The 27,579-nt window shown below is 41.0% G+C and overlaps 1 protein-coding gene across 1 annotated transcript; it reads left to right on the top strand.

Annotated features, from left to right (window-relative positions):
* The first annotated feature begins 8,390 nt into the window (after positions 1–8,390).
* gnrhr4 (gonadotropin releasing hormone receptor 4) lies at positions 8,391–27,255 on the top strand. Its single transcript, XM_069685860.1, has 3 exons — positions 8,391–8,906; positions 26,493–26,697; positions 26,798–27,255. Exons 1-3 carry the CDS (start codon positions 8,391–8,393, stop codon positions 27,253–27,255), a joined length of 1,179 nt encoding a protein of 392 aa, XP_069541961.1.
* Positions 27,256–27,579: the final 324 nt, after the last annotated feature.

Below are 27,579 nucleotides of genomic sequence, written 5' to 3'. Positions count from 1 at the left end.
GAACACACCATCTTTTTTTATACCTGTAGAGACCATAAACTTTAGTTGGCTTTGAAGTGGTACTTAATATGAATGTACATCAGGTGTCCATTCATAATAACAAATGAGGTTGTCTTGTTTCTCAAACTGTATGGATTAAGGATACAACACCGTTTATACACAATAGATCATGCAGTTTCTTACCTGTATGAGGGAGGAGTATGACACAACACAACATTAGTCTCTATTAGGTGGAGGTGTAAATATGTAATTGTGAAGCACTGACTAAATGCACTCTTTGACATTGAAGGATGCACATTAATATGCTTTTAAAATGACTCCGTATGAAAACAAGGATGAAACGTGTTTCTGAGTTTCAATAGTGGTTTGGTGATGTCTTTATTTATGAGTCTAAACATTCATCTTGATTGACCTAAACGGTGCAAATGAAAGAGTAACCTGGCGGAGGCATCACCTGATTTATTTCCTTGACTTTGTCTTCATTTGATTGTTGTTGCATCGATTTCTTTGCACGTTTGTGTAAGAAAGTCAAACAAAAAGCTTATTTTTTATTACATGACTTCCCCTCTTCTAAGCCTCGCTTGGCTCACAAGACACACTTTACATAGCAAAACCTCTTATTTATCCTGTCCATGCTGCGAGAAATACAGTAGATTTATAAAGGAAATGGAAAATGAGGTCCAAATAACATGGCTATGCTACACTGAATATAAGAAGCAAGTACCCAGTAGTGATCTGTCCGATGACATCCATCACAAAAACATCGACATAATTTAGTTGAAATTTTACTTTCACAACTGAAAATTGAGGATTTACTTTTTCAACTAATAATGATGGAATTGCATCCATCCCATCAAACACTAAATTGCATGACATTTGGTTAATTCTAGTAACAAGTGCTTTCAAACTCCAGACAATAGGAACAAAGGCTAAATGAATCCATCACACAAACATGAATTATGTGGCTGGCTCAACAAAAGCCCTAAAAGGCAGTTCTATACTATTCACAAAGACACAATGATCCATAAACTATTATGCAGAACACAAAACTCACACCCATCAGCTGTGAGTCAGTGTTCTGGTTTTACATAGAGAGTATGTATACATATGTCTGCACCAAATGTTGCAAGCTGTTTACAACGTTACGCACAGGTTTGCATTTGCTGCGACCACGATGTCACATTCACTCCACAGTCTATGCTGCCATCTGTTATACAGTGTGAGCGATCCATAATGGTGTGGATTATTCTGCCTGGTTGTGTAACACCCAATGAATATATTTTGTGAGACCTGTTACCCCCCCGTGGCGCACATTGTTCTTCACGATGGCCCAGTTATCCAGGACAATAATGGCTCCACACTGATTAACTGTTTCACACAGTCAAGGACAGCTTCTAAGAGGCTTTCATGCCATTCTGAAAGCAATGTGTGATCCTGCTTCTTACCATTCCTTAGTATTGATACTGCCCGATTGAAGTCGGATGTTTCAATTATTTTGTTTGTTGCGTGAATGTCTTTGGACATTTGGAGGACACCAGGACATCTTCATGTAAACAAGGAAACATGATAAAGAACTCTTGCATAGCCCGGGGTTAAATAGCTTTTTGCCAAAATGTCCATGAAAATAAACATTTTTTATGTATGACTTAGTTGAGGGGACTTGTCATGGTGGCAATAATAACTACGATGTTAAGGTTAGTGAATGACTACAGTCTAATTTAAAAGAAACCCGAGCTTATAATCTGTGGAAATGAACAGCTGTCTCCGGTCTTAAAGTCCTTTGTGTTGTTGAGCAATCCACCCACCTCGACCTCCTCTGTACTCCTTTCTTTGTAGAAACGTCACTGAACAAATCCTTTCTACCGGGTCTCACTGCAGTTTGTAAACGAGTCAGGAAATTTCATCCATAGAAATCTTACCAAAATCTAAACTCTACATTGATCATCAATTTTAAATATCATATGTGTTCAGCAGGATAGGCAAGTATAAACAGAGAAACTAATACAATGATTTTAGTTTATTGAGGGGATCTAATGTCGGTAAATAATATATAGAATAACCACAGCCTTATCCTTTATTATACAGACATTACAGTCAATTATAAAGCCACATATAACTATCAATTTATGATGCACCTGAAATGGGACTGACTGAATTACATTCTCTTCTGGAAATAATCTACTGACAAAACAATCAATCATTTATCAAAACATGTGTATTACAATAAAGTGAAAGGAAAACTAGATTGTCCTCGCTGAGCGTTGCTTTACATTGTGTGTGTTTGTGTTGCGTTACTAGTCTGTAATAATACTATATACTGCAAATGCAAAGGCTTTCATCAGTGGGCCATAGGCTCAATCACCATTGTGTTACCTCATTCGGCGATAGATAGTGACTTAACAGACGTTTATTTACATTAAAATCTTTGAGATTATTATTTAAGTAAAAAGAAAAAGCTCTAAATTTGTGCTATGTACAACCTTTTATAAAAAAAACCCGAAAAACTAATCGGTCAACATAAAGGAGCATTTAGCAGCTTGGAAGTCAGATTTTTCCATCAGAAGACATCACAATCACAATCAACAGGAGAAACTAAATCAAGCAAAAGAAATTGCATCCTGGACAAGAGAAGAATATAAACACTATCCAGGAACCAGAGCTAAAGCAATCACAGCATGGACGTGGATGAGGTCAAAGTCATCAGGAGACAGAGGATGGCTGCAGGAAATCAAGGAACACATCAGACACTAAAGACCATCTTTGACCAGAGACAAGTGTCACGATCCCGACCTCATATAACAGCCACTTGTTGTCTTTAGAACAATGTCATACAGGTGGCTCAATCCACATCGAAGTATGCCCATCCACTATCCAAACCCCAGACCTGATGGAGACTGTGAGACATGTTTAAAAGCACTGGAATAAGACAGTGAGTGGAAGTGGCAGATGGGTTAAAAGTGTATGTATTTATGTAAATCATAATACATACATGTATGTGTCTGTATTACCAGGGATAAGCACCCTGAAGCAAATCGCTGTCTGTGTGTTTACTTGCAACAAGAGGCGCAGTGTTGAAATAGAGATAATGTATGCCATCGCCCATGGGTAGGATCATTTTCCTTCTCAGATGAACTCTACTATAGGGATTTATGAGAAGTAGAAGAAGAAGAATGCATGAAATTGGGGATAATTTCTCTCATTTTATCCCCTCCCCCACAGCACATCATTCTCCCTTTATGAGTGAAGGTTATAAACTATCCAAGACGCTTTAAGAAAAGGGATTATTCAGAAAGAAATTCTAATAAATCAAAGGAGACAAGTAACAGTATCCAATGAGCAATTAGCTGAATTTTCTAGACGAGTAATCCTGTACAACACAGTCATCAAGGACGCGTCTGCATTCCTCTGCTATGACGCAGCTCGGAGATCAATAAGAAGAGAATTACCTGCAATCGAGTTGCCTCCTGTTTTCAAAGAGGACTACTCCATCTCATAACTTCCAGATATAAACGTTTAGATGAAAAATTATCTCATACATTTTTAACACAATGCCAACTTTGAAATCAATATTGCAGAATAGAGATGATTTAACATTTTGATATAACAGCTTATTTTCTCTCTGTGATGCAATCCTACAATTGGGACACTGTGATTGCAGTACGTATACACACCATGTGACACACACCGACACTCTTCATTACAGGTCTGTGGTGGCTGTTGATGCACGACCTACTTACTAAAAGTGTCAGAGGATGAGCAGACTTGACCTTAATTCTGGAGGGGCTCAGTATTTCTTAAGGGTTCACAGTCTCTTAGAAATTGTTTATAAGTTACTGTACGTTAAAATGACTGAAAGGTTGGAATTAAAGTCACCTTTGTCATTCTACAAATCTCTGTTGTCTAAATAATTTGGACCATTTAAAAACAAAATTGTGAAATCTCATGTTATACATATCAGTGAAACCATGACTGAATTAAACCTCTGCGAGGCCCCATTAACCCCCTATAAGCAGTCATTTGGTTACAACTGGTGGTGATAACATTTATGGGGGCAGTAAAAAAACTGCAAGTTATATGACAAAGTTGTTAGCCAAATCTATTTGCTCTATAGCAGATACTCCCCATATGCAGAATGTGTAGTTTCTAGCCACCTGTTGCAGGTCCAAACTCTGGTTTAGCTGACTGCATCGTTACATCTGTCGCCCTGATGTGTCGTCTGACTGTGTCATTACATCTGTCGCCCTGATGTGTTGTCCTGACATGTCGTCTGACGGCGTCATTACATCTGTCGCCCTGATGTGTTGTTTGATTGCGTCGTTATACCTGTCGTCCTGACGTGTTGTCTGACTGCGTCGTTATACCTGTTGTCCTGACATGTCGCCTGACTGGGTTGTTACATCTGTCGTCCTGACATGTCGTCTGACTGCGTCATTACATCCGTCGTCCCGTTCAGATGTGTCGTCTGACTGCGTCATTACATCTGTCATCCTGAAGTGTCGCGTGACCGCGTCGTTATACCTGTCGTCCTGACGTGTTGTCTGACCGCGTCGTTACATCTGTCGTCCCGATGTGTCATCTGACTGCGTCGTTATACCTGTCGTCCTGACGTGTTGTCTGACCGCGTCGTTACATCTGTTGTCCCGATGTGTCGTCTGACTGCGTCGTCCTCACGTGATGTCTGACTGCGTCGTTACATCTGATGTCCCGATGTGTCGTCTGACTGCGTCGTTATACCTGTCGTCCTGACGTGATGTCTGACTGCGTAATCAATAAAGGGTTCAAGGTGATCAGCTGCATGACAGAAACAGATAACTGTGGCAATTCACATTATCTATCTTCCTTTCCCTTTTCTACCGTCCTAATTACTTTGGTTTTGTTCTCTGGATCAAACGACGTGTCCTGGGATGACAGGACATCGGTCCCCAATGTCAACTTTGAAAAGCAAACAGAAAATGTCTCTATTTTCTAAGGCTTTTAATTTGCTACTGTTTGTGTGTCTGTAATTAATGTCATTGGAATATCTGGAAGTAAATTCTTTACTGTCTCTTTACAAGAGCTCTTTATGTAACGCAAATCTAGTTCACTTTTCAAAATTGTGCATTATGAAAACCTCTTAAAAAAAAAGATAAAGTCAATGTCAATACCTGCAAGATGCTTCACATTCCTCTGACGTATATGATATTCAACAATATAATAATTTATATCATTATATCATCATAACAGTTACATAATCCCAGTGTTGTGTCAGGAAATGATGCAGTTAAAAAGATGAGAAACAGCTACTAATGCTGCTCTAAGCAAAGACCAAACACGTGTACTTCATTTAAGCTGTATGACATGAGGAGGAAGACGTCACTGGGTCTCAAAGCAACATTAGAGGACATTTAGGTTATATAAACGTTTTGTTGAGGACTTATCAGAACATGGCACATGGATAAAAGTTGGTCATGACAAAGTTTCCTACATGGGGGACTTAAGGGGGGACATTGCAACAGTAAGTTAGTAACTTTACTTACCGTGACATCAGCCAAAGGTAAGTAAAGTGCTTTTGGAGACTGACACTAAAATGTTTTACTGTTTGGTACATGGACATTTTTATATCTTATAATATCTTAACTTGTATTTCTAGGTTCCAAATCCATTCTTTTCGAGTTACATGACATCACGGTGAGGACTATTGGGATGTAAAGAAACATTTTCTGTAGGTCATATGAAAAGTTTCCCATCATCCTAATCGTCAGGGAACATCCACCAACAGAACTTCTAGCAGTTACAATCAGTGTTCCTGTTTGGTTCAAATCCAGCCTAGGTCTTCTGCTACAGCCCCTCTCTCTCTCCCCTGCCTTTCCTTTCCTTCCTTAGCCGTCACTATCTAATAAAGGCAAATGCTCGAAAAAGATCATCACAGTTAGAGTAACATTACAGTGAAACTTGCAACACCACAATTAGAGAGGAGATCCCCTGAAGATTCTACTAAAGTCCTTGAAAAGCTACTAAAAGTAAATATTGTTGTCTGTGATGTGAAGAGTTTCAAATATAAACACATTGCCAAATGCAGACGGAGGCTCTTCTAGTCACTTTTTCCCCATGAATCTAATTGAATTCAGATTTGGCTCTTTTATTTGCAAAGACAAAAAATTCTCCCAATTTGAAAATGAAATTGACTCTTTAATCTTCATAAACGTGATTGTGTTGATGGAATTTCAAACATAAGTCTTTTTGTTTCTGGTAAAAACCACTAACTGAACACTCTCACATCATCACATCACGTTATCAATCACATTAAGTTTCACATCACAGCCTCACGTCTAGCTGTATTATAATTACATATCTGAATCAAAAAAGAAAAGAAAAAAACGCAGTGCATGTACGTAGCAGTTGCCCTGGTTACCCGGTGTTTTAAGGGGACACTGGGTGAGGACTGGCACAGACGTCCTGAGGGAGTTATATTGCAAAGTTCAAAGTGACACAGTGTCTGTGATAATGTGTCGAGCAGAATGGTTAATTTGCAAAGTATCACAGATTTTTCTTTGGTTAAAAGTCACTTGGTAAAGTTTGAGAATGTAGATGTAGAAGCTACCTGCTGCCTACAGATGGCTGAAAAAGTCACCAGTGAAGGACAGACCCTCAGTATCTGCTTCTTGCTGTCTAAGATGAAAATCATTCATGTTTTTCTGCACCTCAAGCATTCAAGCCGTAACCACATTATTTTTCTTATTCAGTGTGATGACAAGTCAGCTGGATGTTAAACATAAAATAAGCATGGGAAGACAACCCTTGGTTACAGAGAAGTTTATATGGGTGTACTTTCCTAAATAAAAGTGACCAAAACATCATGACACACAAGTGTGCTGAGCAGGTGGCTACCATGATTGCAGTGTGCCGCTAGACTGGATTATTACTGGATTAACAGAAAAAAACAAAAATGTTCTGTTGTTTTTGGAATAATCAAAAGTATTGAAGTTGTTATTTTTAATGTCACCATATTGCTATGGCCAGATATGTTGAGCAGATGCTCCAAACTAAAACCTGGGTGCAGGTTAACTGTCACATCAGGATACCAGGGGTTGAAATCAGATGTTATGCATACTTGAGGATTTATGCACTGAAATCTGCCTGCATATTACATAACACATAAACATGGCCACATGTTCCTGTCGAACACAGTATGTGCAAAGCCTTTTAAAACTAATGAAATCAAAGATATTGTAACGTTCCACAATAAGAAGTTACAAGTCGTTATTCAGCTTTACCTTGTTTTTAATTATTCCCACTTCCTACACAGGTTACTGGGCCATTAGCTAATGCCAACACAACAAAACTCTGACCTGAACCGGACATACACATGCCACCTTCACTGACCTCCGGAAATAACAGTAACTATCCTTAACAGTCCTTTTCTTAAACTGAACATAACAGCATGAACTATGGCATAACAACAACCATGTCACCCGGTCTGTTACAATATGTATATTTCACTAACACCTGAACCACGACAGAATGATGCATCCTCAAACAGCTTGAAAGAAACTTCTAACATTATTTCTATCAGGGGGTATCGAAATAGATACCACAGTTCCTCGATGCCGCCCTCACCCACCCCCAGGAGCTCCGCGGGTTCACAGACGGATCAGACCACAGCGGCTCGTGCTCTCGCTTGTCATTGCGCGCGTCAGAGCTGAGGGATGAAGCGGACTGAAGCAACAGCTGCAGAGACTGCAGCAGAAATACTCTCCGTGAGATCCCCGTCTGCGCTCACTGTCAGCTCCGCTCCTGAGTGCAGGTGAGACATTTTTTTTTTTATCTGCTGCGTAAATTGGTTTCAATTCCAATTTATTTCTTCTCTCTATCTCTGCCTTCGGGATAATAACGAGGTAAGTACATTTAATTAGGAGAAGCAATGACTGTGGAATCGTGCGTAAATTAAAAGGGAGGAGGGTAGAAGTTCTGCACATAACTACACTTCATTATTATTACTGGGTTTTTTTGTTTTTTTTATCTCACCTGCGCTGTTAAATGTTTTTTTTCTGATACTCTTTTATTGCTTTATTAACTGAGGCTTAGGGCCATGATTATCTTCGTTTAGCGCGCTTCTAAATATCGTTTAGCGCTAAATAAAGTGGTGTTTGGACATTTATTGTGCGCTAATTAAATCTGCGCGTGCCAGGACTCCATACAGAATTGTTTTAACGAGCTACAACAGTGCCAATTACGCACAGCATCTGCACTCTGTGGCATGAATGAAGCATTTAGATCCAGAGCATTAAAAACAGATCTTTCTTTTCTCAGTTTCCACAGGTGAGCTGGAGATGCGCATGGAAAAGAAAGACACAGTCTAGGATCAGACGGGATTATTTCCTCTCTTTTATTCGCAGACTAAGGTGTTCATTATGTTCCACCAGCTGACGGATCAAACCGTGAATGACAGCTGTCAGGGAGCCACCTCAGTGTGCAACAAGAGCGCTGATGGAGACGCGCTCCAGCTGCCCACTTTCTCCACCGCGGCCAAAGTCAGAGTCATCATCACCTTCAGCCTGTGCGCGGTGTCCGCTGTGTGCAACTTGGTTGTTCTTTGGGCTGCCAGCAACGGAGGCAAGCGCAAATCTCACGTGAGGATCCTCATCATGAACCTGACGGCGGCGGACCTGCTGGTGACTTTCATCGTGATGCCCGTGGACGCGGTGTGGAACATCACGGTGCAGTGGCAGGCGGGAGACGTCGCCTGCAGGCTGCTCATGTTCCTGAAGCTGGTGGCGATGTACTCGTGCGCCTTTGTGACCGTGGTCATTAGCTTGGATAGACAGTCCGCCATCCTCAACCCTCTGGGAATCAGTGAGGCCAAGAGGAAAAGCAAAATCATGTTGACTGTGGCCTGGACGATGAGCGTGGTGCTCTCGCTCCCGCAGGTAAGAGGACATACATTTTTTTATGTTCTGAGGACTCACATCAAATAGATCCCTTTCTCCACACTAATCATGAGAGGATTCTTGCACATGAAAGCTGCTGGATTTGGGGCTCTAACATCTCCGTTTAGGGAGGTGAAACCTTGTTCTGGATGCAGCTACAAGCGCTCAAACCCTGCTTTCCTCTAGTGAATTCAGCTGGGGAAGCTTTGCTGGAAAGTGAGGCGAAAGTTAATTAAATGATCCATAAAAGTCTGTAGAGGGAAACATGATGAAACAATAATAATGTATGAGGCAAAACAAGAAAGAGAAATGCTGCTGGGTCACTGAATCTGTAGAGCTTCCTGCAGTATAGCACACCAAACACGTGCACTCTGCCTTCACCTGCTGTGTTTAAAGTCAACATGTGGGAAGCACAACAGTACACGGCATGTGTAATATTCCCCAGGACATACAAACACAAGGTCCCAGTTACTAGTTGGTAAACAACATAAGACATTTGTCCTTGTATTTATTCAAACTGCTGAACATAAATGATGCAGCTGCTCGCATTAATCAAATTGGATTTCTGATCAGGTGCAGAATAATGTTCAGGGATCATCGACCCCACAGACTTTCAGCTGGCTTGTAAATGTCAGGGATGTTTATAAAGTACCTCATCAGCTCACCTTTGTTATTTCCTCAGCATCATCCAGTGGAGCCGGAGCACACTGGAGTGAAAAAAGTCAGAATATAATTTGTAAACCTCTTATTCAGATGCAGTGATTATAATTAGTTGCCATGAAGGGGCAGGGGGTTAGCTGCATTGAAGACAGAGAGGTCATGTCCTCAAGATTCTTCCTGGGAATATTTTTTTTTGTCACAACTTGAGGATGATACTCAAATCTGTTGTTGCAGCAAAGTGCTCCTTGCCCATCAGCAGCAAAGGAGGAAGTCAGGTGATGTTACAGAGCAACTAAGTAAGCAGAGGGAGGAGGTCGCTTGGATGGACGGCTCAACTAAACGTCAGACTTTAACACTGAAAATCACCGACTGTTTCTACCTAGCAACAGTATCACGGCCACATCCTTCTCGTACCCTAAACAAAGTAGTCAGTTTTAACCAAACCATTGTCTCTCCACAAACTCAAGCTTAGGTTTCTGTCAAGCGGCAACCTCCAATGTTGGAAAAATGTGTGCAACAAACGGCAGTTCCATGAGTGTCCACTCGAGGCTGGCACTAGAAGCCAAGAAACATCCATTAGTGCAGATGGGAAAATGCCAATTTTTAAAGCAGAAATAAACATGTTTACAGCCTGGTTAAAAAAAAGGGTTTGTTCTATTTAGATCTCTTTTCCTGAACTGTGCTGGGGTACATTTTGTTTTTTATAACTCACCCTTTTTAATCGTATTAAGCCTTAAATTATAAGGATGGGGTCACTTGAGTGACAGGTGGACACTGCTGGCTGTCTGCTAGACGTCAACACGGACACACAGTCATTGAACTTTACCATGATTGTGTTGTTGGAGCCTTTTGGGGAGTGAAATACTAGTTTAATTGTATTCATATTTTTGCACGGAGAAGCAGCTATGATGGTCTCTATACCTAACTTGTTAGCTTATATGTTTAATTATTCATCGGCAAGTGCATGGGCTTTTCCCTCCCCAGAGAGAACTCGAGGCTTCGTTTACACAGTCAAGAAACCAATGGTTGCATAAATAATGGACGTAGCCACCGTGACATCAGTCAATGGCATTTTTGCACAAAGCAAACCTTAAAGCTGGAATGTGGAACTTTTGCAAATAAGTGGATGTGCATCATGTTCAAGTTCCTGCCTCTGGCCCATCTCACCGAGTAAAGTCTTGTTGGAGACATTCTGTGTATTCTGTGACATTACATTAAAGGTGGGCGTCTAATGACACATTATAGGTTAAACCGAAATGAGTGCTTTGCCAGAACTGTAGCGTGGAGCAAACGTGATTCAGAGTAGGATACAGAAACTGCAAAAGTTTGGATGTGTCCAGGTTTAAAATGTAGTCAGTGTTTGGAGGACGGATTGCTGTCAAAAAATAAGGTGAACGAGTGCGAGGACAAACATGGAAAGCCACTGGTGTATTTGTCTGAGAGCAATGAAAGCAGAGGTCATACCTCATTAGCAAAGGTCGACAGTGTTTGTGCAGTTACTCTGACTGCCACGAGGGGTTTGCGTGATATGGGATTAGATATCAGACTCGGGAAACACCTCCTATTATGCATAATGTCAGTCCCAAGCGTGTTTTCAAATAATGTATCTGGATTTTTTGGTATGTATTCAAACACTGACCTGGAGGTACAAGTGGTGTATATCTTTCTGCATTGCACTGGCCTTTAGTGCCTGCTAAACAAATTAAACAATATGTAAAATCAAGAGATTTTAGCAGCACCCCACGCACCACTGCAGCGTAATTTGGTCGATTAATTATTTAATAATTAATTAGTCGTAGAATGCCCGCACTCTATTTTGACTATTGGAAATTAAAGTCTAACTTTAATTCAAATATTTAACCTATTGTAGGTATTTATCGGGGCACCACCCTATTTTGATATGGTGATTAGTATGAAAACGATTAATAACAGGATGAATAGGATGGAAAGATGGACAGAAAATGAAACCTGTAAAGGGAGCACAGTGCAGCAGCTGAGATATTGGGAGGTATCTTTGCTAAAGTCCGATATACAGTAAAGCAAAGTTAGACCTACTCTGATAGATGAGAGAGTCAATCGTGCTGTAGGTGAGGCGTGTGGAGGCCGTCGGATCAGCGTGGCCTGGAGCTTCAGGTGCTCTGGGCTTTAACCCGGGTAACATCCCTCAGAGCGGCACCACACGGCAGGTTCTGTCTCTCTAGATGACGATGTGCAGGTCACTCTGTGTTGTGTCTGGTACTGGATGAAGGCTGGGTGCGTCTTCTGGGCTCTGGGTTTGAGGCTTGTCAGAGCGCAAGGATTGGAGCAAAATCAGTGCGGATTGGAGCCAAGGCGGTAATTACCCGGGTCTACTGCAGTCATTTGACCCGGGTCTGAATGGCAGTTTTAGCCTTTCCCACTGAGCACAAAAAGCGAGCGTTAGTGGTTTTTTGACCAGTGGGAAAGCGGCTTAAGTAGATTTAATCAGCCACCCATTGGTATTCTTAAAAACTTTGAAATCCAGAGGAGTAACTAAAAGCAGATCAGGTAGTCCGGGGGGATTCTCCCCAAGCAGGAAAACTTTGTGATTTCAATATTATTTTATATAATATTATAATGTTGTGTTTTTTATTGTTTATTACAACCTGAAAAAGGACCAGAAACTATTACTTGGACAAATGAATTGGAGGTTAAAGTCCAACATTTGCCTCTGAGGTGTGGTAGAAGTACTTCACTATATGCATTTATAGTTACATTCCACCGCTGAGTTAAAGAACCTTTATACAGTTATCAAATACAAACTAGTTTATCTTATACTGTCCAGTATTACGTCACAGGATGGGACACCAGTGTGTTCCTCAGTCAGGTACGGTTTCCATATCAGTGCCCTCCGTGGTTACATTTTATTGGCTCAGCTGCAGGAAATCAAGCAAACTTTTGCATGCCACGGACAATCATTCTCATGTTATTCACTTCAGCCATAACAAGTCAAGTTAAGTAAAAGTTTATTTATATAGCACATTTAAAACAAGTGTTGTACAAGCTTAAAATACACTATCAAATAAAAGAACAAATATGTGTAATATATGTGTCAACACCCCTCTCCCTCTGAAACGAACGGCCCAGTGAGAGACACTGGAGTGAAATACTACCGTAACCGGCCCTTTAAGCAATGATTTTAAACTTTCAAGAGTTGGAGCAGTTCTAATATTAGCAGGTAGACTGTTCCACAAACATGAGCAGCCACTGCGAAGGCTCTGTCACCAGGAGCACCTGATTTGTTGACCTCAGTGCTCTGACTGGAGGGTGGTGGTGCAACAGCTCAGACAGGTAGGATGAAGCCAACCTAGTTTTAAAAACAAGTAATAAAATAATAAAGGGCCGCCCCGTAGCCACTCACTGTGAGATTAAAAGCGTACTATTTGTGGTAGGTAGAGAGGGCCTCCAAGCAAACTGGAATAAACCTTCAATTCTTCCATTGAAAAGCACAAATATGGAACACTATTGTTAAACAAATCAGGTAAAGGGCCGGATCGACACCGATCTCTCAAATGCCCCCATGGCGTTCAATAAAACTCTGCTTGATAGAAATACATTGGAGCGATGGAGAACTTTAAACTCTGCACTTACCAAGCATTTTATTGTTGTCAATCTTATCTGGCGTCACACGTACAAATAGTAAACAAGGTGAAACTCTGACCAAGAAAGGATGATGACCTTGAACGTATTGTTATTGTATTTGTTTACTCTGGACTGTGTTTTTATTCTAGTTCTTATGCAGCACATTCCTGCACGCTGCCAGTGAAATGCAAATGTTCGCTCGGGCACTTTTGAAGACTGGAGGTCCTTTATCTTCTTGCTTGGTGTGAATTATCTCAGTTTCTTTGAAACAATAAGTCCAAACAAACTTAGAAATCCCAAGATTTACTGAAAATCCCTTCCTCATGATTTGCTGTAAAAGGCTGCAGGCATTTCCTTTTTTGTTACAGCTGCAGCTAACTGTCTGCTGATACTCAGTGAGTGAGCTCAGCACTGTGAACTCTGCCACTTTTTTCTCTGGTGCACAGTATTTGTCAGTGTCATTATTGCCAGAGCCGCAATGTACAGTTACAAGAAAAGTTGCAGATGCCATGATACGACAGCTCCCCTGCACGTGATGCGTCCTGATTTAAACTCCCGAACCTTCATCTTACAGTCAGGATTCAGCTACTGAGGGCGTGACAGAGAAGCCTCAGGGAGGTGATGGGAAAGACAACAGCATTAAAGTTTAAAGGCTTCTATTTTAATCCTGCTAGGAAGAGTTTTTGACTTGTTATGAATCCGTCTGAATCTAATAGTGATGCCTCTGTAGGACCTGAAAAGCAAACCAAACCATCAGAGAGAGGGTTTGATTTTCTGAATGCCTGTCACCGCTCCGTTGTGTATAGGATTCCTATGAAGCGCAGTCAGCAAGAACACATTAAACTCACATTTAAAGGATCGCAGGATCAGCAAAGAGGGACACGTACTGCTAAAATGTACAAGAGATAAATGCAGAGCTCAAATGTACACTGATAGAGCACAGGCCAAACCACGAGTCAACCTCGTCTTTCACAGATGGAGGAACTTCTGGATTTAAAAGGATTCAAAACTGTTCCTGAATTTGCCCTCGTCCTCTTAAACAGTTATATAATCTACATCTGTTTTATTTATGAAATACACTGCAACACGTTGCTGTGTTCAGTCCACAGGGGTTACTTCTGACATTACTCTAAAAGAACTGGCTTATAACATAACATTCATGTTGGCATTGCTACCGAGCTATGAAGATGTTGGCTTAGTACCATGAAGACTATAATTGCGAGGCAGTGTTCCTAACTGAAGCTTCATCGACAGAATAACTCAGCTGTTGGTACTAAAACAAAGTTTACAAAGTTTCACTATTGTATAACAGCCATTATTCTTACACAGACACAGATATTTTACTTCCTCCTGCAAACAGCTGTGTTTAGGAAGACATTCAGTATTATAAAGTTTGCTCCTTCACTCTCTCCCAAAACAACGCTAGACAGATCAAGATCTTTAACACACCGAGCGTACAGCTTTTCTTCCACAGGGGCTGCAAGTACACAACAAGAAGAAAGTTCCTCATAGCTTCTCTGAAGACTTTCAAAGAAACAAGCAGCCCAGTCGGTCTGGAGGCAGCAGAGAGGGTGGCTGTAAATAATAATAATCTTTATCCACATGTATCTGGAACCTTTTTATTCCAAATAAAGTGCATCAGTGTTCACAAAATGTGCTTCACTAACTTTAACTCTAATGTCTAGTCATGATGAGTTTTTGACTAATTTAAAATTCCAATATTTAACAGTTAAAACAGTTAAACCCTCCAGTGAAAATCAAGTGTTTAACCTTGTAAACATCTCATGTGGTGTTTTTCATGTGCTACAAGACATATCAGAGTCATCTCCATGGCTGGGCCTGTCTGCTTTTAAACTGCAGTGTACCAAGGACAGGCTGAACAACACGTTTTCAGATTGGCAGGTTTGAGAAGTCACAAACCTAAGGAGCCAATCCCGTTAATGGATGAGGTGACGCTATGCATATCATTATGTGCAACCTATGGCAACCACTTCGGCGATGTGTGAGCCAGCTGTAACCGTCATCGTAATGTCTGCAAACTCACTACTGACTGCTAACCTTAACGTTACTAATTACTACATTTCAGACTAGCTAAGTTAGAACAAGTTGCCAGAAAACGACAGCAGAGACGAGTTTTGTTTCCGCGACTGAAGGGGCATATTTGCATAGTGGGCGGGGCCTATGCAGATTCAGGAATTTTTAACGAGGGAGAAGGAGGAGACGCCTTGAGAGGATTTTTACAAGGTAATTAAATGCATTTTGCAGAAAAAATGATATCAGACACAATTTATTATTCAAGCAGAGCATTTTATGTCTTAGAGTCGAGGTGAAATTAAAAATGTCATTTTAATCCTTTTAGATCACATCCCCGGTAATATTGTGCATCTATTTGACAATATAGGCCAAAAAAATACAGAAAATCCATTTCTTCGTATTCTTATATCAAAATCCGATAATTTTTTTCCCCTGTAAAAAAAAATATCATGTGTGCTTTAGTAAGCGCGGACCAACCAATTTCAACCAATAATATCATGACATCCACCTGTCAATCAATCTGCAACATTTAGCAGCAGAGCACCAAGAATGCTCGGTCAGTTGGAGAACGTCTGTCTACACCTACTTCTCAACGATCAAATCAAATCCCTCTAATGATATGTCCCGCCTGCACATCCTGTATCACTCGGAAATACGTCACGATACGGAAGCTAGATACTCTCGAAATGCCGTCTCAGCTCGACTTTAAAACATGACTGGAGCTGCTCTTTAAACCACAGGAGTTCACACTGTGATTGGCTGATTGGATATTCTAATCAAATTCTAATATTCTAGTAGAGACTGCAAAAATGCAAAAGTCAAGGCTTCAAAGCAACGGTCCACAAACCAACGGGTGACATCAAAGTCTCCTCTTGCCAATATCTCATGATATAGCGCTCTCCCTGCACCTCTCCTCTCTCATGGCAGGGAGCTACCAAAAACTACTGACCTTTGAGAAACCTCTTTCAGCTAGAAGCTTCTGCACAGGTCTCTAAAAATACCTTTTTTCTCTGAAGATAAATGTACTGCACTGAAAGGGACAAAACTCTCAGCCAGAGATGGTAGATCATTTGAATATTGCATAAAAGAAGCAAATTATGATTTAGACAGGAACAGTGATGATTTGTGATGCAACTATTTTAACAGCTGAGTTGCAGCACTTCTAGGTAGCATAGAAGTAAAGTGCTAAAAGGACCGGAGGACACAAAACCATGAAAAGGCAGATTGTCCTCAGTTGTAAATTAGCAACACAAGTTCACCTCATCACCTTCATAAGATGATTATACGCAGGGTTGCGTTAAAAGCTTCTTTCTGCTGCCCCTCCATGGGTTAGGCCTGGAGTCTGGTTCCAGTGGATAAAAGCAATTTGATGTGTCACCCAAACTCCAGTCACCCAGGAGTCGGACGCTCTTCTTGCCAATACATCACCCAGATCTGCATAAGGAACACACCATGTCCTGGCTTGGCACCGAGGGGGGGTAGCAGACATTCTGTAGATGGCGAGCTGTGAAATCATTGGCTGAAAAATAGCTGCACTCAGAAATAAAACAAGGCCTCAGCTCAGCAGAAAGAGTCGGTTCAGTCTCAGGTTTGGCTACAGGGCAGCACAATATCATGCGGTAAAACCGCTGAACGATGTGAAACTGCATAAAGAACATTACTGCAAACACAATCAGAACACACGCTGTTACTCAAACTGAACTTTGTAGTCTTGTTCATCTACTCGCTGGTAACGTGTAGGAATCCGCCCTCAGCTGCTCTGGCCCTTGCTTTTTCTTTCAACTCCTGCTATTATCGCTCTAACTGCAGTCTAATTGATGCTCCTGAAATATGCTTTCAAGGCTTTATTGTTGTTGAACAGACTCTGATAAACAGAAGAGGTGGAGAGAGATGAAATTCTAATGCACATGTAAAACACCATCACGCCTCGAATCGATCTCGGGGGTGTACAGCTGATGTTTAGTCATCCGCATTAACAGGTTTACAAAGGCTGCTGGAGCACTAAACTAAATGCTGGACTCAAATTTAAAAAGGTTATAATCCTAGAGAAATATTAGATATATGAACACATAAGATACTAACACGCATTTTATTTCTAATCCGTGATCTTTTCCTGAACCAAGACAAACAGTTTTGGTGCGTAAACCTCTCCAAACCGCTTCCAGCAGTGACTGGGTGTTGCTTCTTTATTTTAGTTTAATTGACGGAGTTTGCGCACAGGAGGACGTAAGCCACCTGTACTCCAAGCCTTGCACCTGTACCAGAAGTGTCATTGAAACATTGACAAAAACGGTTTCCATCAGAGCTCCCCCCCTTTGACGTGTTAAAGACAGCTGGAGGCCCTCAAGCATCAAACATTATGTCCTGCAGGGAGCTCAAGTGTTTCCAGTTGAATTGTAAAGCCTTACAGCAAGATCAGCTGAGTTCTGCTCCTCGCAATCTTGTGTTAAATGTAGTGAAAAAGCGTTAATCAGAAAGGTAAGTCCTTGTGGAGCCGCCTACGCAGAGATGTGGTGCTCAAGATGCTAATTAGTTTGAACATACTACCTTAACGTACTATTTTCCCCCTTACGACCTCAACAATAAGTTTCATTATATCCGGCAGGAAAGGCTTTTCTATAGGGTTCAAATAGCTGCGTGTTAACCTAAAAGGTCGTGATTCTGCTCTGGCTTCTGTACTTAACTGTGAAAGCAAGCTATATATACACCTTGCTCTCTCACTTGATCACTTCTAATGTACCTGTGTGTCACATTGTACGAAGTGATAGAGTATTGTTGTGATAGCGCGTTTTCTCACTCCAGAGTATTCGATGCACTGAGAATGAATTAACTTTATCTAGTAATGTCTGAGTTCATCTTCATTTATCATTGTTGTCAGGTTGTTTTAGGTATAAATCTAATACTATGTGATAAGATATGTAATCAATGAATCAATTAAAACTTACACAGCATATGACTGAAACTATTACAGATTATGTTCAATAACTTGTGTTGTTTTGTTTGAAACAGGTTGATTTATAGATATCCATTATAAAGACTAAGAAAGGTCCCTTGTATTTTAAATCACTTATGGTTCACTCACTGGTATTACAAGGCTGCAGCATGTCTACAATCTGCCGAGGATCAAAAACACAACCTGGTGTCACAGAGATCCGTTATATCAGCGGTTCCCAAACTTTTTATGCAACACACCCCCTCAAGTCCTCGCTTATAAAGAGCAAAGAAGATGAGTGACGGCGAGGAGAAACGCACAGGCAGTTAGGCCTATCATGACAGAAGATGAGGGAAATGCTGTCATATTTTCAGCCGCATTAATGAAAAATTGAATCAAGTTTAAACGACAATTACCAAACATAACATAGCGGTTACGGAAATTAGAACATTAGTAACCTAATTTGAATCTCTCGGGGTTGAAATGTGTCAGCTCCGGAAATAGTCATGACAAGAAAAGTAAGATTCAACTATATTGTTTTGTGACAGTTTGGAAAAAGCCACTGTCAGTCAAAGCTGGTGTTCTCTATAATCAATAGAAGCAATAATACTTTAAATTGGTGCCATAACTGCGGAGAGAGTCGTACAAACAGCTTGTGGTTTCGCCCATTCTACAGTCCTATAACACCCAGCGTGCATTGCGCCCCTCCCTCTGAAAGGAAGGTCTTGCTGCCGGCAATGGCTCAGAGTGACATGACGTCAGAGGCGGGTGTCGTCCGCCAGATAATGTTTTCCAGGGCCCATTGGAGAAGCAGATAGCGTCCTCCAAAGGCACAGAGAGAAACTGCATTTTTTCCTACCATAATGGCATTAGCTCCCCATGATAGCCTGACAGGACTGGGGTTGAAAATCGGCGAACTGGCCCTTTAAATTTAGTCCAGTATTTACACGTGTTACATTATGAAGATGTTCTGTGATCCTGCATAAAACTCAATGTTATAATTATTATTTTTATTATACTGTCATTCAATTTGAGGACATTATAAAATATGCTAAATAACACAATTATCACTCTAGTTGCTTCACTTGCTCTACTTTTTTGCACGTTGCACACCTCCACATTGCACTTTTGCATATTTCCACCTGGTCTTATTTTTACAGATTTTACTGTTGATGTTGTTAATATTGTCCTTTTTATATCGTGTCATTTCTAATGGGTTCGGTTTTTAAGTTTGATTTTAATCAGGTCTGATTTTACTGTTAATGTTGTACTTGTGTCGTTCTGTGTGCTCTTGCTGCAATACAAATTTCCCCTTGTGGCCCAATAAACAAATAAATAAATAACCATTAGATTTGCCAGGTGATTGACAGTTTTCTGTTGTAGAGCTGTTTAAGAGGACATTACAATATAAGTTATATACAGCTGTTTGAAGCAAGAACCCCTCTCTCTAAAGGTTTCAGTGGGAACTTCTTGCATGACCTCCCTAGAGGGTAAAAGGCTGAACTCTTGAATAATGAGAGCCTCTGAGTGGCTATCCCTTAGGGCCTGTTCCTGCTGTCACTCATTTACATGTAAAGTTTCTTTAAAAAAAAAAAACCCTCTAACCTTTGGAGTAACAGAAGGGTCTTAGGGGGGAGCCATGAAGTTCTGCATGAACCTCTTCAGAGTCTTCTCCATGTGGATCCTCAGCAGGGTCTCTCACTGCAGGCAGATGGGTTTTTACTATTAAGTGGACACAGATCAGAGACGTCACTGCCTGGCTGCCTTTTCCTGCAGGAGCAGAGGAGATATAGCAATATTTAACTGTTAGAAAATATACTTTCATGGACAAACGGTTTTCAAAAGAACCTAAAGAACATTTCCCCTAAGCCTGTTTGTGTCATATTTGTCTGAACAGTCCATTATAGACGCAGTAATACACTGGAGATTGGGCTAAATTACCCATCATATTGGCACTCGTCTGCTAATCTACAGCTCCTAGCCTCTGTCTCGTCCCTACAACCGGAGAATATCAATGATTTTCCTCAATATTCATGTCACACTTCTCACTGTTTTCTGTGGATTTAATTTGGATGACTTGTTAGAAATTTCAGTGATTTCATCAGTTTTGTCTCACCACTTCAGGACTGGACATGGACCATAACTGTGGATTTTGGCTGATTGTTTCACACAGCAGGAATTGAGTCCATTTGCTTTGCGTTCATTTACAACCATATGCCATTACACATAAATACAATCCGTATTTAGATTCAAATTCTGTTTGTGCACTTTGAGAAACGCAGCTCGTATCTATTTTTAATGTTTAAACATGAAGCTGGTTTCTGTGTGTGCATGGATGACAGCCTCTAATGTGATTTGGGCTTTTAATCCGTGATGTTTGACGGTCAGCTTTGACTAGGAATCATCCTGATTCTGTCAAGTCTCAGCGCAAGAGCTTTAAATTCTTCATATTTATTTTTTATTGCACATCTTGCAATGTTCTTAAATTATTTGGAGAGTAAAAGTACATCCAATTCCAATGACGGAAAACTATTTATTCTTTTATATTTTAGTTCTAGGTATGATGAGCCAACTGGTGTCGGTCCAGTCATTTTCTCATACCACACAAATATATTTACCTGCGGATGGTCTATACGGATAAATAATTGATGTGACATCATATGGGAGTTGAAGCACCAGACACAAACTGCAGCTGCACAAACCTCAGTTCATGGGTCAGTCATGTATGACTCAAAAGCACATGGGTCATTTCAAGCCAATATACCGTAAAAAACAACACAGTATCAGACACCTGCAAGTCTGATATAAATGCAACTCTGGTTAATCTCTCTCCAATAAAGTAGGTTGGTCTATAACTTAATCTGACAATCTTGAGGATTTCAGTTTCGTCCTCTTGGGCGCCATCTAATGGTGATATACAGTAATTGCGATAGATGCCCACAGTTGGCTCCCTTTGACACGGTTGCAACTCTTGATTGTCCTCGCTGACGGTCGCTTCCCTTTTTAGACTGTTTGCCTTCATCTGAGCGTCGAATTTGTTTCTTTTTCTTTGGCTTTTAACTTATTTTTGAAGTTGTATCTGTAGTCATCGATCTTTTCTTTGTTTGTTCAGCCATAGTAGATTACTGTTTACTCGCAACACTTGCAGAGACCGGAGAAGCAGGCGCTTAGCTCCGCCTACCCTATCTGGCAGACCAAGCACTGCTGGGTGACGGAAAACGCGTCACTAACTGGGCACCGCTTGTGATTTTTTCCGTGAATGTCTCCACAGACACCCAGCCCATAATAATACTATATACAGTAAATGCAAAGGCTTTCATCAGTGGGCCATAGGCTCAATCACCATTGTGTTACCTCATTCGGCGATAGATTGATTCGACTTAACAGACATTTATTTAGATGAAAATCTTCACTTTAACTGCCTTTCTTATTGTGTTTCGTGACAGCATACTTGCTGCCTCGGCCATGCTCACTGACAATGTCTCTTGTGGAAATATACTTTATATTGATCAGATTAAATTCACTTGTGCATTAATTGTATACTCAGTATCTATAGGTGTAAAATCTATGTATGCAGAACAGTATGTGTAATGTGTAATTTGCAGGACATACCGTATGAGGATTAGGGTTGGGAATCGCAGGGTAACTCACGATACGATATACCCACGAGGAGTCATGAAGTAGCGATGCAGTGACTCAAAATTGCAGGGATATCTGTTTTAAACACAATATATATTTGTAAATTGAAATATCTTGCCAGGTCAGAACGGCGTTATATTGCCTTAATGATATTTTGTCCGACCTCTAAGCAGGATACCAGTCTAAAGAACTCAAACAAAGGCCATAAGAAATTCACTAAAACCCCTCCAGTTCAGCATTTACAAGCACCAAAAACATTACGTAGCTGTATGCAGATATACAGATGCAAATATAACTGTTTATAAATGTATTTTTCCGAATATTGTCTTGAAAAAATGATCTTACTCTCGACTGACAGTTTTATATACTGCATATTCTGTATCAGCTTGTTCAAACATCTCATCAAAGCAACAGGAGATTGTGTTCACACTGAATGAAATATTAATACCAGTGACTCCATGTTTTTACACCGTGCGGTCAAAGGAAATGTTCTGGATGTTTTGAGCACATTTTCTACAAGTTTCCCACAGATTTCATGCTAACTTGAAGTAATTATCACGGATGTAAAAAGAACTGATAGATTCAAACATGATTATGAACATGGCTTGGCCAAACACAAGGATCTTGTAGTGATAATCAGTGAGTCACGGCGGGTTTGAAGGGGTAAAAGAAAACTCAGCAGGAGGTAAAATGCTTTCAAAGACAGGTCCTTAGGCACAGACATTTCTCCAACTGTTTAATTAAATTCTTATTGCTTAAGGCAGATACACATCTTTTATTTTAACTTTCCTCCTGATAGGACGGCTCACTGATGGCCCCGTGTCTTCCAATCTCACCACAAGAGAAAGTGTGTTGTATCCACACGAAAGGGATTCAAATATATAATGTTTATTTAAAGATCGATAAAAGCTAAAGGGACACACAGTACAGCGGAGGTGTCTTACTCACAAAGCAGACTCATGCTCTTGCTCCTGACTTAAAGAGGCTCAGCTGTTACAGAGCTTGGCCTTTGCAGTCCATTTATCTTCACAGTGATGTCCGAGGGCCTAAAGGTAACGGCTCTAAATGTTTCGATAAAAGAAAAAAGAAAAAATAGCCAGCGGCGATGCTACTGCTGTTTCTATTTTCTCAGATCAGAGGCTGCTGGGTCCTCTCAATATTCTGCTCATGTTTGAGCCCTTAGGTTTGAACCTCTCTAACCTGTGGTCAGCCCTCTGTTTCAATAATAACATGTTCTGTCATAAAAACATCCTAAAAAGGATCTTACAAGCATAGCAGCTGTAGAACATTAAACACATAGTACACTCTGCTGTCGATTTGTTTTTCCCATGTATGTGTTGTCCTGAGCAGAGCAGCGCTGTACTGAAGACATTGTCATGGAAGTCCTCCAAGATTGTTGACATAACGCTCAGTTGTATTTTTATGAGAACACAATTAGTCATTTCATTAATTTGAGCGCTTTAGATGAAAGCCAAGACTGTTGCTTTTCCTTTGATGCTCGCTTCATTTGTCCGCTAGAATTGCAAATACCGGCCTTCACTTTAACAGAGGATCGGAGGAGTACCGGTGAGAGCGGGGTTTTAGGAGCCCAGATGTCTCATGGGATTGTTTCGCCTGCTAGATTAATTATTTCTGAGACACACACAGCCAAAGGCTTTTTGTGATCAATAAAATATATTACCTGTCAATCCCTGTTATTGACACAAGATCCTTAGTCAGTCTGTTTTAAAATGACACTTGAATGAATGTCACTTTATCTCTTCTACACATGTATCTGAAAGCTCTGCACATGTCAGTGTCTCACATTCAGAGTATATCCATTATTCTATAAATGTGTCCTAAGAAATAAAGTGCTGTACCCAATTAGCTATTAAAAAAAGGGACAGATTTACAGCATAGTGGGCTGCATTCACACACCAATTTACAATTCGCATTCACCCACAAGCACATACACGCAGATCAATGTAGGCTGAGCAGCCGTGCAAGGCCGGCTAATGACAGCAATTAGGCTTCTGTGGTTTGCTCATGGACATTTAGGCAGAGGTAACGGGGGATCAAACCACCAACACTGTACGTATTTTACAAGCTGCTCTTCCTCCTGAGTCACAGCCTCCTCACAGTACACCGAGGTATGTCACAACGCCCATACATTGGGTGCTTTCACTTTGGCTAATGTGGCTCCAGGCGTCCATCACTCCCATGCAGGGAATAAAATTAGCACCTGCCACCTGCAAATACAGAGTAAATGTCAGCTGCTGCAGGATAAAGATTCAGCTCACCTGCCACCATGGCAGTTAGGTTTGTTTTTATATAAATAAATATAACTTCATAAATAAGTAGACCCTAACCCCAACCCACGAAGTAGAACAGAAATGGTTACCAGACCTTATAAAACCTCTGGGCGGAGCCTCAGGCAACGGATTTTAGCTGCTTAAGATGGGACATCATCTCCTCCACCCAGCGTTTGTACCACGGTGGTGTAACTTTCCTCCAACTGAGAAGTATCAAGCATCTAGCAAGCAAGGTACAGAATGCTATAGCCCCAGCCTGGTAAATTGTTAGCGGTGTCTCCGGCGGGACTACACCAAACAATGCAGTCAAAGGGTTAATGGGTCAATAAGCCTATTACACGTGCAAAAAGGTGTTAAATATACCTGTCCAAAGGGGGCCAATTTAGGACATACACAAAACATGTGGCTGAGGCTGGCTGGGTCCCTGTTGCACATGATGCAGGGGTGTAAGCCAGGGTAGAATTTGGCCAGCTTACTCACAGGCAGATGTAATATAAATTGCAACAACCCTGAATACGTTATTAGGTTAAGAAAACAATAGTTAGAGTTTATAGTTACATGGCTTATTCCATATTTTTACAGTTAGGTTCCTCTGACTCAGTGGTTCTAAAGCGTTCAACATGATTTCAGCAACAGCAGCAGCAGAGTCAGTGACCTGCCACAGAGGCAGGTGAGGAAGAACCTTTATTCAAACCCTGCTCACATCCCTTCCTGGCGTCTAAGCTCCTCTCCATCGAGTCGCAGACACGGAGGAACTTTATTTACCAAATAAGAAATCCTCTCTTACTCGAGCATCATTCCGAGGAGAAAGCAATTACTGATGATAAACATAGTCTCCTTTGCACTTTAATGTGGCGAGATGATTTAAATAACGGTTTTAAGAACCTGACACCTGATGTGGCTGGCTGCTGTGACAATCATACTGATTACTGAATGTGACTAAAACTTGAAACTTTTAAATTACATTTGTTTATTATAGAAAGAACTGATTGGATGTGAGGCAGCAATCACAATCAGCTATTTACACTGTAAAAAAAATCAATACTTTCCCTGTGAAAGGCTGCGTGTAGACTCAGTGTGTCCTCAACAGGTTCAGGCTGGATGCAATGGCTCTTATAATTACCATCACTGTGCAGCTATACAGGAGAGTAATGACAATATATAATTTTCCCTAAATCAATTAAAATGCACAAGAGTTTTTTTGTGATTCAGAATCTACACACATTATGTTTTATTCAATGAATATACTGTACAACTATGGTGCTGTGAACGGTGAAACTATCGACAGTATTTGTCAACAAAGCTGTCAATCATGGCGTTACACCCCGTTTATTACATTAAATAACTAATTACAACTAAACTTCTCAACAAAATTAACACTTAGAAATAAATCAGCATAATAAGAACTGACTATAATGACTTATAGTTTGACTCATGTCCCATCTGTTACCATGGAGAAGGCAGACTTTATGACCTATATTGCAGCCAGTCAGCAGGAGGTGATAGGGATGTTTTGGCTTCACTTTTTGGGAGCCGTCATGTCGGCTATTTTTTAGCTAGTCGGTCTATCCCTAGTTGTAATACTGAGGATCATAGACTGATTATTGGCCAGGCATATTATCGGCGCCAATATTCGGCATTTTGACGCATATCGGCATCGGCCTTTTTTTTTTTTTAATCCGACGGCCGATAAGAGATCAATTTAAAACTGGGTTATTTTGGCTCTGATGCAGCCGCGCCTCTCTGTCTGCAGTCACTACTCTGTCTCCAGCATTGTCCCACCCACAGCGCTGACTGGTTACACGCAGAGCCATGGCACGGGTAACAGCCAATCAGCAGTGAAAGCTGTGCATGCAGAGTGCTCACACACACGGCGGAGAGGAGAAAAAGTTCATTTCTTCGCAAATTTTATTTAACTTTGTTTTATTTACTTAGTAAAACTTCAGGAAGTTATTTATTTATTTATTTATTTAAATTTTCAGTTAACTTTATAAGAGATGCTGCTGACCCTGGGAACTCCCTGCGCTTTTTGTTTGTTTGTTTAATAAACATATGCTTAAAGGCATATAAACAAAGTTAAGTGTTGGAGTTTGTATTATTCAAAATTTTGACGCCAATATTTTCACTTTTACTGCAAATGAATATCGGCTCCAAATATCGGTTATCGGCGTCCTTGACTACTAATAATCGGTATCGGCCCTGAAATAACCATATCGGTCTATCTCTAATTACAACAATCATAAATTAATCATAAATAATACAGTACTGGATGGCCAATCAATTATCAGGTTTTTGATTGAAGCAGGGATGATGACAGACAATTTCCGGGTCAGACACCAGAGGAATTATAAAAATAAAAGGCATGGATTCTGTCCGTTTGATGTACATAAAGTTATCCATAAGCCAAACTCTTCTTCTCCTCTCATGCAGATGTTTATATTCCACAACGTGACCATCACAGTCCCGGAGAACTTCACCCAGTGCACCACCCACGGCAGCTTCGTCCAGCACTGGCAGGAGACCCTCTACAACATGTTCACCTTTGTGTGCCTCTTCCTCCTGCCTTTGGTCATCATGATCTTCTGCTACACACGGATCCTTGTTGAGATTTCAAGCCGCATGGCACGGAATAACCGTAAGTAGGATGTTTACTTAAACCCAGGGAGTGGAAAATATACGTGTTCTGAGCCCTAAAGAGTTGTGAGAGACAGACTAAGTGTTTACTTCTGTTTCAGTGGTGTCTCGAGATGTTCATCTGCGCCGCTCCCACAACAACATCCCTAAAGCTCGAATGAGGACCCTTAAGATGAGCATCGTCATCGTGACGTCGTTCATCATCTGCTGGACCCCGTACTACCTGCTGGGCCTGTGGTACTGGCTGTTCCCTGAAAAAATGGAGGAGACGGTGTCACATTCACTGACTCACATGCTGTTCATCTTTGGCCTCTTCAACGCCTGTCTCGACCCCATCACGTACGGCCTGTTCACCATTCATCTCCACCAGGGTCTGAAGAGGTGCTGTCGGAACTCAAACACACGGACTGAGTTAGACAACACCTGCCTTATGCACATGACGCCTCTGTCGTCTCGCAGCAGGCACACCACAATCGGCCACAATTCAGACAGAGAGGAGGGGAAGGACAACGGCAAGAAAAGTTGCTCAAAGCCAATCATCCCTGTAAGCAGGATGTAATGGCTTAAAGCACTTCAATAAAAAGAATATCTGCTGCAGCCAATCAGTGTTGAGCTTCCTCTCTCTCCAGAGATGACGGCTAGTTTGGTGATTTTGCTTTGAAATGCTGACGCAACAGAAATTAAATGTTCCTTTGTCGGGCGGATCTGTTCATTTTTGTTCCACTGATGTAATCGATTGTGTACTATTGTTCAGACGTGGTTTGTTCATCCGTCCATCTGTCACACGTAATATCTTTGATACCACTGATCAGATTGTTCACGTCCCACATGACGACAGTGGGTTTAAAAAAGACAGACAGACTGAAAGGAAGTCGCACTATGG

This window comes from Semicossyphus pulcher, unplaced genomic scaffold, assembly GCF_022749685.1.
Source record: "Semicossyphus pulcher isolate SPU_LCO1_2020_fin unplaced genomic scaffold, fSemPul1.0.p SCAF_8, whole genome shotgun sequence".
In the NCBI taxonomy this organism is placed as follows: domain Eukaryota; kingdom Metazoa; phylum Chordata; class Actinopteri; order Labriformes; family Labridae; genus Semicossyphus; species Semicossyphus pulcher.
The sequence above is the reverse complement of the archived record's forward strand: the minus strand, read 5'-3'. Positions and strand labels throughout refer to the sequence as shown.

Excerpts from the sequence above, each read along its gene's own strand:
- gnrhr4 (XM_069685860.1), top strand. The coding sequence starts at position 8,391 with ATGTTCCACCAGCTGACGGATCAAACCGTGAATGACAGCTGTCAGGGA. Across the intron at positions 8,907-26,492 it reads TGGTGCTCTCGCTCCCGCAG|ATGTTTATATTCCACAACGT; the intron begins GTAAGAGGACAT and ends CCTCTCATGCAG. Across the intron at positions 26,698-26,797 it reads CCGCATGGCACGGAATAACC|TGGTGTCTCGAGATGTTCAT; the intron begins GTAAGTAGGATG and ends CTTCTGTTTCAG.